The sequence below is a fragment of the Myxine glutinosa genome, chromosome 6 (genome assembly GCF_964187855.1).
Source record: "Myxine glutinosa chromosome 6, kmMyxGlut1.1, whole genome shotgun sequence".
NCBI classification, from domain to species: Eukaryota; Metazoa; Chordata; class Myxini; order Myxiniformes; family Myxinidae; genus Myxine; species Myxine glutinosa.
In genome coordinates, this window is record NC_136266.1 from 79421073 (window position 1) to 79435661 (window position 14589).

General features: G+C 46.5%; 1 protein-coding gene across 1 annotated transcript in view; it reads right to left on the reverse strand.

Moving 5' to 3' along the window:
- The window catches only part of LOC137430000 (scavenger receptor cysteine-rich domain-containing protein DMBT1-like), a 134862-nt gene that overhangs the window by 50986 nt on the left and 69287 nt on the right, over positions 1-14589 (reverse strand). Inside the window, exons 16-17 of the mRNA XM_078781051.1 lie at positions 8307-8354; positions 5491-5802 (exon numbers count right to left, since the gene is read on the reverse strand). Coding sequence (XP_078637177.1) covers positions 5491-5802; positions 8307-8354 — 360 coding nt within the window. The remainder of the gene's footprint in view (positions 1-5490; positions 5803-8306; positions 8355-14589) is intronic.

Sequence of the window (14589 nt, forward strand, 5' to 3'; positions counted from 1 at the left end):
AGTCGATCTTTTCGGAGAGACATAGTAAGAGTGTGAGATTTGTCAGGATTGAAAGACATGTTCCACATGTTTGACCAGTCTGTGATTTTGTCCAGGTCTTCAGAGAGTGAGGAGGCTGCAGACTGCCGATCTGAGGGAAGAGGAATGGAGCGGCAGAGAGTGGAGTCATCAGCAAAGAGATACAGAGGATTTTCCAGAGAGTCGGAGAGATCATTGATAAACACCAGAAAAAGCACAGGGCCCAGCACACTGCCTTGGGGAACTCCAGCCTGAACGGGAAGGGGAGATGAGAGAAATCCATTCAGGGCCACACGTTGACTACGACCAGAGAGGAAGTCCGCAAGCCATGCATGGAGATTTCCATGGATACCATAGGAGGACAGTTTGGTGAGCAGAGCTGGGTGCCAGACCGTATCGAAGGCACGTGATATGTCAAGGGAGACAGCTCTGATTTCCTGTTTGGCATTGAGGACCTCCATCCATTGTTGAGACAGCAGAAGCAGCATGTCCAGAGTAGAGTGACCTGGTCTGAAACCAAATTGATGATCAGAGATCAAGCCATTGGAGAAGAGGAAAGATTTCATATCCGAAGCAATGATGGATTCCATGACTTTGCTGATTATAATTGGGAGCAGGCTGATTGGTCTGTAGTTGCAAGGATCTGTTTTTGCACCTTTTTTGTGTAAAGCGGTAATGTTTGCTGATTTCCAGGATGCTGGCAGATGACCTTGAGCAAAAGATAGGGTGAAAAGAACAGAGAGAGGGTGAGATAGAGCGGCAGAGCAGGATTTTAGGACCCGTGGGCTGATGCCATCTGGTCCAGTTGCAGAATCAGAGTCGAGGTTTGACAAAAACTCCACCTTGTCAGGAGAGAAGGTCACAGAGTCCAGGAGCAGTTTGGTTCGACTGGGAAAGGTGGGAACAGAGAGAGATGGGTTTGGGACTTAGGATTTTGAGGCAAACACAGAGTTGAGGCATTCGGCTTTGTCACGTGCGATGTCAACTGTGTGGCCATTTGAGGTAAGGGAGGGGATGGAGGGGGAACAAACACCAGAAACGGATTTGACCAGACGCCACCAGGATTTGGAGGAAGGAGACAGGTTTGAGAGTTCATTCTTGAGTGAGGAGAGATAGTGCTTCCTGGCACTCCTGAGGGTAGACACACACTTGTTCCGAGCTTGGTGGAAGGAACTGAGATTTCCTTCAGTTGGATTAGCCTTCCAAGAGGCAAAGGCAAGTTGTTTCAGGGCAACTGCCTCACCACAAGATTCAGTGTACCATGGACGGGAGGAAGGGTAGGACAACTGAAGGCGAGATGGGATAAATCTGTGCATGAGAGAGATCAGTTTGCTTTGGAAGAATTCCCAGGAAGAATTTATGTCAGAGGCAGTGGAGATGGGAGACCAATCCAGACGATTGATGGCTGCTTGAAGACCGTCCCAGTCGGCCTGAGTGAAATGCCAGACTCGTCGACGCTGAGGAGGCTCTCTGAGAATGGCCAGAGAGATGTCCACTTTGACAAGCACATGATCAGAAGAACCGATTGGAGCAGAAGAAGAGCAGCAGACATTAGCAGGGAAGTTAGTCATAACCAAGTCTAGAAGAGAAGATACTCCATTGGCTGAGATCCGGGTCGGGAAATTGACAGATTGTGTCAATCCCAGTGAGTCACAGAAGTCCTTTGCTGAGGTGCCATGACTGGTGAGAGAGGAACCCACACCCAACCAGGTGGCATGATGACAATTGAAGTCACCACATATGAGGAAGAGAGAGTTGGGATGAGTGGATAGAAGTTGGTCCATGTTGTCAGACAGTGAAATGTAGATGGAGTTATCACTGTTTGGGGGACGGTACAGAACACATATGAACAAAAGGTGGGAGCGGAGAGGAAGCCGTAGCCAGAGGTACTCCTGGGGGTGAGGAGGAGAGAGGGCAGTGCAAGGAGAGTGAGGAAGAGAGTTTTTGATAAAGATAGCCACCCCACCACCAGGCCGAGGCTCAGGTCTATCATACCGGAGGAGGGAGTAACCAGGAAGAGATATTAAGGAATCAGAGACATCTTGAAGGAGGAAAGTCTCTGTTAAGCAGATCAAGTCTGGATTGTCAGAAGCAACCTGTATGGAGAGATCAGTCAGGTTTGAGTGAAGGCCCCGGATGTTTGAGGTCCATACCGTTAATGAAGAGAGAGGGGGAGCATCGGGTACAGGACAGGGGAGGGGAGGAGTAGGGTAAGATGAAGGATGAGAGGGGGAGGTAGGGAGAGCAGTTGTTAGTGTGTCAGCGATTGCAGAAGAGTTCCAAGAAAGGGAAGGATGAGGAGGATGAAAGGTTTGAAGGTGAAGGGATGAGGCACAGAGAGGGGTTGTTTGACGGGGGGCAGAGGAAAGAAGAAGGTTGGGGGGGGTGGAGGTATGAGATAGAAGGGAGACGAAGTGGGGAGGAGGCAGCTTTGAGGAGGAGGGGGGAGGAGGGAGAATTGGAGAGGAATGGTATGGGGGGAGATTTGAATGGGAGGGGTTGGGGGGGAGTTTTGAAGGGGAGGAGTGAGGGGGGAGTTTAGGAGGGGAAGGGCAAGGGGGGAGTTCAGGAGTGGAAGGGCAAGGGGGGAGTTCAGGAGTGGAGGGGTAGGGGGGGAGTTTAAGAGTGGCGGGGCAAGGGGGGAGTTTAGGAGTGTAGGTGCAAGGGGAGGGATTTGGATGGGAGGGGCAAGAGGGGAGTTTAGAAAGTGGATGATTAATGAAAGACGAACATTGAAAACAAATTGGGTTTGTTGTGATTTTCAAGTTAGCAATCCGGTTCAGAATGATGGAGGAGGGATGGAATGAATGTGAGTTTAGACCATGTAGTGAGGGAGACGTATAAGATATTGAATTTCTTTTTTTTGAGGTGGAATGAGTTGGAGAGGAAATTGAGAAAAGCCTTTTAAATAGGAAGAAAAACAGCATGTTGTAAAATACCACTGAGTAAAACACTGAAGGGGAAAGGTTATACATATTTAAATAATATTTAAACAGAACCGTGAACAATCTTATGTGCACAAAAATACCAACGGGGGGACAGCCGAGAGGGACCACCACGAGTCACGTGAAGGGCAAACGGTGGATCAATATAATCCTGTTGGTGACTTCTTGCTGCGACAGACAATCAGTGACATGGTTCTTTCAACAAATAAATCACCAAAGTGTAAAAGAAACTCACCAGATTGATATACTGAGTTCAGAAAGTAAACCCAAGTCAAGAAAAAAAAAATATTCCATATTCAATGCCAAGTCTGTAATATATATATATATATATATATATATATATATATATATATAGTCGCGGATTTGAGAATCCTTTGTTTGTAAATATGACCCTCTTGTAGTAATTCTTGTAAATACCTCCGTTTTGTGTGTAAAGGTCAAAGGTCGTCCCCTTAGTTAATCCATCGTACGCACGTAGAAAATAATATACCCTTCTAAATAGTTATTTCTTATTCTATGTTAGTTTAAGGCTCTGTTTCCCACTCGTTGACTCTGCATTGCACCAAATGACAGAAGATAGTTCCCTTTTCAAGTTTCCCCCAATCATCTCTTCGAAGTGCCAGTGCATTGGGCGGTTTTCTTCACCCCAAACTCCATTACGCACGCGGTCAGCTCGGAGAAGAAAGGCGTGTCTCCACCTCGTCATGAGAAGGAGTGAGCCAGCCCCCGATCAACCAACCAAGGATGAGGGGTTTGGCCTGAGAGGGCGGAGAGAGAGCGTTCGAGGAGGTTCGCAAAAGTTCCATGGGCGTGGTTATATAACCCGTCGCCCGGAGCCTCCCACCGCAGTCCACCGGAGCCCAGTTGAGAGAGTTCAGTTGAGGAGGAGAAAGTGAGTTCTGGAGAGGAAAGCGAATGAGAATCGGCACGCCCTGCTCACGATACCAACCAGCACTCTGAAGCACAACCAGTGCGGGCACGCGAACCTCGACGTGCCGCGGTCTTTGGATCTCCCTGTCGCCCGTTCTGTGAACCAGAGTGCAAGGAGTCGGAGCTGTCACCTCCAGCCCTGCCGTTTGCACGGACCTGAACCTTCTCATCCCTCCACCCATTCCTGCCATCCCATCCTTTTGTGTACGTGAGTTTGTTTTGTGTGTCTTGTCCCTGGGGTATAAGTAAGCCTGTATAGATAAGTAGTATTGCACTGTGTCTTCTCCTTCTGTCATTATTTTCGTTTCTTTCCTCCTCCTTGGTTTCTTTGGTTTTGTACATAATTAGTAATAATAAATCCTGTTATTTCCTACCTTCGTCTTCTTCTTCATGCTCGTCCGATCGTCTTTGTGATTTCCCCATTGAATACCTGTGGCACGATTTGGCCAACATTTAGAATCGGGTCTAGTTTTTGTTAATGGTTCGAGCCGCGGGCTGCTAATCCGCTCGGCAAATAACATCTTGTCCGCGGTCTCGAACGAGGTTGCTCACCTGCCTCGTGGAGGGAGCGGGGCGGCTTCAGGAGCGGAGACGGCCAGTGAAAATAAAAGGGGGATTAACCCCTCTCTTGCGAAGGGGAAGAGCCGTACTCCGTTCCCGTAACAATATATATATATATATATATATATATATACACACACACACACACACACACACACACACACACACACACACACACACACACACACACACACACACACACACACACACACACACACACACACACACACACACACACACACACGTATATAAAAGCGAAATGTCCATTTGTCCGGAAAAGGGAAATGTCCATTTACATATGGTCGTGCTCGGTGCACTACCTCTGTGGGAGCGCAACGATAAATCTGGATCAAAGATATCCCTCAAGTTCGTAGGTGTTAAAGACAGTCTTTCATAAAGAGTTGTCGAGCTATCTCCGGCACCCTGAACAAATTCCACATTTCTGCCATAACCTAGAGAGGGTGTTGCATCAGCTGCACAGCCGTTCCCTCAGACAAAGATGCCACTCGCAGCATACAAAAGAAGAGATCCCTCTGAAGATTTTGTCTATTTGACTTTTGTTAAGGGGAAATAAATCTGTGATTGAGTGAATATCAGTGATAGTGATCAACAGATGGAGAGAACGGCACACTTGTGAAGTGAAATGTATGACAGGTTCACACTGGTGCTTGGAGCCGTTCTCGTTTTGCTAAAAGTGAATAGATTTTGTCCAAAAAAAGGTCAAGATCATTTTTATCATCTTAAATCCTTCTGTTAAATACATTGCAAAATAGAATAAACATTAGGGGTCAAAACAGGGTGAGGTTGGTGCACGTGACTTTAGAGGAAACAGTGTTCATAAAAACAAAATTGTGGTGGACGGAAGTGCAAGGTATTTTTTGCACACAACGTCCTGGCTCATTGAAAAGCAAAGTGACAGAGGGTAGAAGGTAACACATTGACAGCAAGGTAGTGAGGCAGACAGGTAGTTTGAATTGTGGGATGTGGTGGGCTGCATTGATGAGTTTTGTATTTGTTTACATCTATAACTACCTACCTTGACAAACAGTTGAAGCATCCTCATGGTGATTGCAGTTATGAATGCCCAGACCCAAATGCCTGCAGTGGGAAAGATAAGACTCTGAGCCGTCGCAGCCAACGTTGTCCATAAATATGTTTCCGATACCCTGTCCATAACGAGCACAGCATGGAGCAGCAGAGGCCTCTCCACAGCCAAGCTGGTGGCAGGTGACTCGTGCATCATTTAAACCCCAACTGTCATCGCAGACGGTACCCCAGGATCCAGAGTAAAACACCTCCACGCGGCCTTCACAGCGGCTTGAACCACCAGCCAGACGAACAGACAGCACTGTTAAGGAGGACAAAAAGAGGACAACATTGGCTCGTTTAATACATTGTTGATATGCCTCATAACATGTCGACATTGATAAAATAATTGTTCTGAAATCACATTTTGACCTCATGTGGAGACTTTTAATAGTTAGGATTTTCTTCATCGTTTCTTCAAAGTAATTGCTGCATTAACCATCACCGGGAAGCATTTGCTCTGTCTTCGTTGTTTCAGTTCTGGTTTTAAGTACATTATGCATTCTTGTCACGTTCTTTTAAATCTTCGCATCTCCCTCTCCAGCTTTATTCAAGCTTTTCTTTTTGTGAAGAGGTATATTGTGCTATATTTATTATTTAATGGTGCCTTCAAATTGTGTTTTCAGATATTACATTTGTCTTTTTACTCTCATAGTTATTTTCGATTTTATATTTACTAGTACACCCGCAGACTCCGGGAGGGGCAGGAACGGTCATTCCTCTTTGGGGTATATAGATTACAGTCGATCTATGGGTGGGTCTTCAGAACATTGGGTGTGTGTTCATTTGCCAAGTTTCTTGTGAAGAGATCGCCAAGTGGTTTAAGCATTTGAGCAAGCACTCCATTCAAAACCATTAAGGAACAGCTGGCTTGGCTTCTCCCTTTCAGTTTCGTATGAAACAGCAGGAGCGAGTTTCAAAAGTTCACTACGAAAAATGCCACGGTAGCGGCAGAAAGGGCCATGTTATTAAACAAACATTTGTGGGTTATATAGAATCCAGTAGATCTTTGCTCAGTTCTGTAAGTACACCTTAATTTAGGGATGTCGGGATCACTCCAAATTTCTTAATTTTGTGTTATAAAGAGCATTAGCGACTGTTTAAAAAGCTAAGCATTCGTGTTTGTGGTGTATAATATTTTTACTTCCTGTAGAAGCCGTTGCTCCCACAGAAACGCCATTATAACTACGAGTACCCGACTGCAAAGCCGCAATGAGCCGGTGAAGCCGAAGCCTCTTGCCACTATTTTACCCATCACTATGGCATCAGTAGGTTAGGTAGTTGGTAGTAGGTAGGTGTAGTAGGTACCGTACCTCGTTCAAAATGACACCATTTGCATTCTGGATGAGATTAAAATTTATAAAATTTCCTTCTTGATTAATTCGGTGAATTCCGTCTCAACTTCGGATATTTCCGGCTGCGAGATTTCTAAAAAATAGTTCTTCGTCAATTTTAGAATATTTGATGCCGTTTTCAGCCTCCGAAACGCGTTACTGGTAATAAGCTTTTTTGAAATATTTTTTCAAATGCTCGAAGCTCATTGGTTCCGGTGTTTGGTGACGATTTTCGTTGAAGATAACCAGGGCCCATGTGGGTCCGGGGAACGAGGTTGGTCTTAAAGTATTTTAATTACAAATTAGAGGTGCATAAGATTGTGAATCAAACAAAGACAGGTGAAACTGAAACAAACTCCGATTGAACTTTTTCGCAATTTTTTAAATCATACTTCCGCATCCGCAAGATGGCGGCCTCCATTGAGTGATTTGGTGCGTCAAAGCTTGAATTCTCAAAGGATCCAGCAAAATCTGGCTTTTCAACATAATACGTACGCGTTCATTCACAACACCGGCTTCGCCGGCTATAAGCTATTTATACACGTTATCACTGCAGGAAAAAGCCTTGGGGAAGTGAGACATTATTAGTATTAATATTGTTTTGTAATAACATCAACAATATGCGATTATCATTAATTTTGTTATTAAAAGAGTCTTTGGAAAAACGTCAGGATAAAGCTAATTTAACATTTATATGCACCTCAACGTGCAACCCCATTGACAGCAATGGCGGGAAAACTCGCTCGGTTGAGGGGGGAAGGAGGGGGGGGGGGGAGAAAACCCCCTTGGGGGGGGGGGTCAAATGAATGCGCTACAACCTTCATTGTGTAACCCTTCGTCATCCTGTCAAAGTTATTTGGCCTCATTGCACGTGATTCCAATAACATCAAGAGATTTCAATACCACACAATGCAAGTGAGACTTGTGCTGCTGGTCAGCCATTCCAGAGGAAAGAAAAAATGTTTTTGCCCTTGTCTGTTTGTAAACAGGATATGTGAAAAAGTTGTGAACAGATTCAGATGAAATTTGGTGGAGAGGTTTGGTGTATGACAAGGATGAAATGTTTAGATTTTCGTAAATATCTGGATTCGAGAATTTTAAAGCGATTCTTCACCACTGAGAGACAGGGCAAAAAAGGGTATTTGGCATTATATCTCAAAAAGTTGTGGACGAGTTATGATAAAACTAGGTGGATTATTTGGTTAGGTGACAAGAACAAGGCGATTAGAGCGTGGTTCAGGTCCGAATCCATATCGGGCGTATCAGTGGGATACAAAATGTGAACTGTTCAGCCTCTCGGTGTTATTCGCTCTTCTGAGTGCCGTTTTAGTTTAAGACCTGTTGTGACATTTTAAGTGATCCATCTAAAAACTTATTTCATGAAAGAAGTTTATTTTACTCACTCATGTTTGAATAATAGCAAAAAGATTACCTTCAGAAGTTGAGGTCGTTGGTCGTGTTGTGTTGTGCCCTTGTGCATCTGTTTCATCCGACAGAGACACAATTACCATTACAAAAGGTTTATTGCACATTTTTTATGGATTGTTCCTGACATACGTATTCCAATGATTCTACACAAACCAAGCATTTCTCAAACTCGTCTGATATGGAGGGTTACTTGTGGAGCAGATTGCACAACTTACATCAGATTTTCATTGCATTTGGCTTCATAAAGCCACTGTCACACCTTGACGTTTTAGCCAGCGTATGCCGACGTATGAAAAATTTGGCGAATACGCTGGCACACGTCGAATACATTATGGGTAAGTTTTGTATACGTTAAGAGCACGCTGAAGCACGCTGGCATACGTCGTAGTACGCCGAGCTCGTCGACAAATTTTGTGCATGCACAAAATTTGTCGACGTATGCCAGCGTATGACTCACACCAGCACTCAATTTTGATATGTCGTCATACACTGGCTAAATCGTCAAGGTGTGACAGGGGCTTTACATATATTTTGCTGATAATTTGTTTCCTATTTCACAACAAGCATTTTTACTATTACAGAAAGACAAGAATATCCCATAATAATGTCCACAACGTGAAAATATCACTTTGAACATGACAACAGTAAGACAAAAATGTTCAAGCTTTTGTCCTCGAAGATGAGGTACTTTCTTTTATCATTTTTGGAAACTGGTTTTCTTTCTTTTTTTAACAATTAAAGTTAAAACCTCTTTTACAGCAATAACTTAGCGATTGAATATTATGCAGAGTTTTGTCTTCCTTTACAATTAAGAATCTAAAGTAAGAAAAACTTTATTTACCAAGACAGATGAGCTATTCTCACGGATGTCTAATTCATGGAGCACAAGATTATCCTTGAGGAATAATCTTTGGTGAGGAGTTTCTTCACTAAGCTAAACGTCTTCGATTAACATCAGAAATAATCAATGTCTGGAATCAGAGACATTTTAAATGGCATTGAAGGAGCTGGGGCTCCCACGTCGATCGGAAGAATGGACGCGACAAAAAGCTGGAATTCATCCGAGTTGCTTTAATCAAACCAAACACTCAGGCACTCTGAAAAGCCCGTTTATCGGGCAGCAATATATATACATATTATCCCGGAGCGTTTGCCCAGGAAAGGCGAGAGGGGGCGTGGCCCAGCGTCCTGGCTGCGGCCTGGCAAGTTGAGGGCGAGCCTGCCCGGGCATGCCCGGGCGTCCCGACCGAGGCCTGGCAAGTTGAGCGCGGGCCTGCCCGGGCGTCCTGGACGAGCCCGGCATGGTGATCGCCCCGCGTCCTTGATAGGTGCAAGGCGATTGTGAAAACCCAGCGGTAGCCGCTACAGCATAATCATTTTCAATCATATTCCCAGTGATGGGTCTCGAAGCCTGAGTGATTGTGCGGACATTGAGCAGAAGGACTGTATCGGGTTTCAGAGCAATCGGTTCGTAAATAAGAGACGAGTAGGGATCCAAAGTTGAGGGGTTAACCACCCATGGGATCCCCCATAATCCGAAATCGAAAATTCGAAGCAAGCAAATTGTGTGGGCTACTGTCTTTTATTCATGTTCCCCTCCCCTCTCTTGTAGCCAATACCTCCCCTCCCTCTTCCATAATGGTGTAGACCTCAAACATATGGGGCCTTCGCTCTATCCTGACATATCTCTCAATACAGGTCGCTCTTCACAAACCAGACATAATCTGCTTCACAGAAACCTTCCTCCTTCAAGACGTCCCTGATTGCCTTCCTATCTCTCTGTGGTTACTACTTCCTCCGGTATGATAGGCCTGAGTCTCATCCTGGCGGTGGAGTTGCTCTCTTTATCAAAAACTCTCTTCCTCACTCTCTTTGCACTGCCATCATTCCACAAACCACCAGGAGTACGTCTGACTTTAGCTTCCCCTCCACTCCCACCTCTTGTTTATATGTTTGTTGTACCATCCACCAAACATTGGTAAGTCCATCTACACTTAGCTCGCTGACATGATGGACCAACTCATATCCACGCTGGCTGGGTGTGGGTGCCTCTTTCACCAGCCATGCCACTTCACCAAAGGACTTCTGGGACTCATTGGAACTGACACAATCTATGAACGTTCCGACCCAGATCTCGGTAAATGGTATATCATCTCTTCTGCATTTGGTGATGACTAACTTCCCTGCCAATGTCTGCTATTCATCTTCAGCTCCAATCGGTTCATCTGACTTTGTCCTTTTACATTTACACCATGAATATGGTCATCTCACTTTACATCTGACTTTACACCTTTGCAGTTCATCTGACTTTACACCGATCAGCAAGGTTGGTTCATGGTACAGTTAGTAAAAATGAACTTTTATTTTGGATGGAAAATGAAATGAAATTCTAACACAAGGACTGTGATACCAGGACGTTAAAAGTTATGCAATTTAAAAACTACATCTATCTTCGTAAGATAATAAAGCATACCATATCTTCTTCAAGCTTCAAGTCCGAGCAGTTAAAACGGCAACTATTATCGTGATCAAGATGCGTTTTTGGGGAGCAAAGTGTGGACTGTAATGTAATGCTATGTTCCTGGTCCATGTTTGTAGTTTGGGTCCATGTTTAAGTCTGGCAGTATTTTAAACAATTTTCAATGGTTGCTTGGAGACAGGGCAGCATGGAGAATCATACCAAAGGAATCGTAAGATTTAAAACTAACCAGCAGATATGTAATTAAATAATCACTCGTGGTTCCCATCAAAAATAGTTTTTGCGCCGGTGAAAAACCACGAATACACGGGGGCACAGAGCCACGGATATAGAAGCAAGACACATGTTATGAACCGTGAATACACGGGATCCACGAATGTTGGGACCGTGTAAATCGGGGTCCGGCTGTAACAGCATGTCTGGAAACAGGGGATACTGCACCAGCAGCACAGCCATGCTTCATAGCAATGATGGCTCCACTATCCAAAGGCTGCATATGACATAATAATAACAATAATATTGTTGCGGTTTTGAGAACCCACACTCTTGTAAATATGACATTAAAGGGTTAAAGGTTGCACCCCATAGTTAGGCCACAAGCAACACGTAGGTCACCATAGGACTTCAGTTATTTCATTAGTATGTGTTTAGATAAGGCCATGTTTCCAATAGTCGAATCTGCGATGTGTCAATCAAATAAGAAGTAGGCCCGTTCCATTCATTTTGCAGCCTCCCTCTCGAAGCTACGCCATTAAGCACGCCCTCCTGTCTGTGCCCCATGGCCCTCCAAATTTGGTACGCTCCTGGGCAAGCAGCAGCAGCGTTCGCAGCCTCGCTGTGCTTCCGCCCAAACGCCGCCATAAGCCACGAGGTAAGGCCCGGAAAAAGGGGGCGGAATGCCAGGAAGAAGGGGTGGCCACGTCAACCCACCATCAGGGCGTGGCCGGTAAGCGATGCCCAACCAACCAGAGCTGAGGTAGGATCGCCTGATAGGCGTGGTTTTTGGGCTCACGTAGCGATCGCTGCTTGACTTATAAAAGCGCGAACGCAAAGCGCTTTCACAGGACTTATACGGCAGCGCTCGCATTGAAAGGACTTATACGGCAGCGCTCGCATTGACAGGACTTATACGGCAGCGCTCGCATTGACAGGACTTGTTGGAGGCGTGCTTGTTAAAGAGGACTCGTTGGAAGGTTGGCATTAAAGAGGACTGTCATGATTGCAAGAGAACTGGTTGGGAGAGCGCTCATAAGGGAGGACTGTGAGGACTGCAAGGAAGCGCGCTGATTAAGAGGACATTGGAGAGGGGGCGTTTGGCATGAGTGTGCACTTATTACATACGCCGCTAGGACACCACCCTTCCCCCCATTATATAATTGTCCATTGGCGTTCCACTATACGCGGAGCTGCCTGACGGGTTTCGTCCGCTGGACCGGAGCCGGGCTGGAGCCTGGACGCGCTGGTGACCATCAACCATCTACAATCCCCGTGTGAGTGTGTATGTGACACGGGCCCGTTTGTCTGGGGAATAGAGTAAGACTGTTTAAGGCTGCCCTGTGTGATTCTTCTTCCTCTTTCTATCCTGTACATTTCTTTCATTTCCTCTTCTCCTCCTTGTACATTGGTAATAAATTGCTTGTTCTTTCTTGGTTTCCTCTTATCCGATCGCATCCGTCTTTTCTCTCATTGGGTAAATGTGGCACGATCGGAACCGCCATAATCGGGTTTAGTCCCTGTTAACGGCCCGAATCGCGGCTCGCTTCGCTCGGCGTGTCCACTAACGCCGTGTTTCGGGCGGGAGTTATTTCCTTGCTTCACGGTCGGTGTTGGTAATTAGGTATTAGGACTAAGTCGACCAATAACCCTACCTAATACCGACCGGAAAGAACGTATAACTTCCAGGACTCGCGTCGGCCAGATAAAAGGACAAGGGGATTAACCCCCCTTTGATAAGGGGAGAGCCGACGTTCGAGATCCGCAACAATTGGTTGTCAAGAGTTGGGATTTGGAACCTGGGACTAAAATTTTTAGACCAAATTTTGGACACCAATTGTGCTATTGGTCGCAACAATTGGTGTCGGGCAGTGGGATTTGGGACCCGAACCAAATTTTCTTATCTGTGAAAAAATTGTCAAAATTACGAGCGGCCGAAATTTTTATTAACACCCAAATTTGAGTCGTGCCATGGATAGCCAAGGCGATCGGATGCCGGTGGGGGTAAATTTGGAGATAGAGGAAGGGTTAGAATCAACCCAGGTCCCCAGGGAAGACGTGGGACAATTGGGAGAGATGGAGGAGGAAAGGAATGAGGGTGCGGCAGTGGGGGTTGCAGGTGCACAAAATGGCGGCGCCCGCTGCACATGGCAACGAGGGCCACGCCCGCTGCACAACTGGGAGGGATGGATCTGCAGGACCTCATTGCGCAGCTGCAGGCAGCCATACAATTGGGGGTGGACAAAACGCAGGAGCAAATTGGGGGATTGAGAAATGAATTGGGAAATCAAATTGGGGGATTAGACAGCAAATTTGGGGGATTAGACACCAAATTGGGGGGATTAGAAAACAAATTGGGAGGATTCGGAAACAGATTAGGGGGCAAATTGGAGGACGTGAATGGCCAAGCCTGGGAAATCAACGAGGGGTTGGCGAGGGAGGAAGCCAAGTATGAAATAAGAGCATTGGGGAAGGACATAGACCGCAGGTCAAGCGGGAAAGGCACACGGGTATGCGACGGGGTAGCGCAAAGCGTGGGGAAAGCGAGCCTGAGCAAAGCACAGCCGGGTGGACCAGGATAGAAATCGCGACACGGGGGATAGAAAAGCCGACGACCGCAGAATTAGAAAATTTTATTTTATTAGCACCAGCGGTAGTCGAGCTGAATAAAGAAAATAAAATCAAAGAAATAGTGGAAATTGGGGGGGAAGAGACGGCGGACTTAGAAAAGCACTCGCGGGAGGAAAAGATGGAGTATGTACAAAGTCTGTGGTTACATCATGATGCCGTGCTTCTTAACCAAAATAAAGATTTGCAGGTGCGTGTGGAGAAGAGGATCCCAAAGGTAAGCCGGGCTGTATATGGCGCAAAAAGATTTGGTGCGAAAGGATTTTTCGCGCGCTTGGGATCCCGGCGTCACCCAGGCGCTCGTAGGAGGTCCGAGGTGCGCTGTGTGAGAGGAAATGGCACGAGTGTGAGAAAAAAGTGTGCACCGAAGAGTGATTGTGAAACAGAGTGTGATAGTGAGGGAGAGTGTGATACAGAGAGTGAGATGGATGAAGAGAGTGTGCGAGGATGCACACCGGAGATGGATGAGGAGAGTGTGCGGGGATGCACACCAGAGCGCGTGATTGGGTGTGTGACAAGAGATTGCACACCTGTGGGTAGGTGTGCGCTGAGTGGGTATGTGCAAGAGTGCACCCCCATGAGTGGTATGGAGTACGTACCGGAGGAGAATGCGCCAGGGTGTGCATGAGAGAGGTGTGTAATGGAGTGTGTGTGTGCCTGGGTGGTGTGCACGAGAGTGCGGTGACGAAATGTGTGGAGTGTATGGGAGGCGCTGGAGCGCCGCGTTTTGTGAGTATGGGAAGAGTTGCGTGTGGACATGAAAATGCGATTCGAGCATCGACGCTGACCGGGGCAGCGGTTAGGCTGACGGGTAGCCGACGCGAGCTCTCGGGGCGTGGTACGCTTTGTGTGCTGCGGGGGCCGGCGGGGATTGTTGCCGCGGCGGTCTTGCAAGGACCGCCATGCAGGATTCGTGCCAGGCTCCGCCCTGTTTGGTCGGTGCCGCGCCGTAGCGGCGACCGGCACG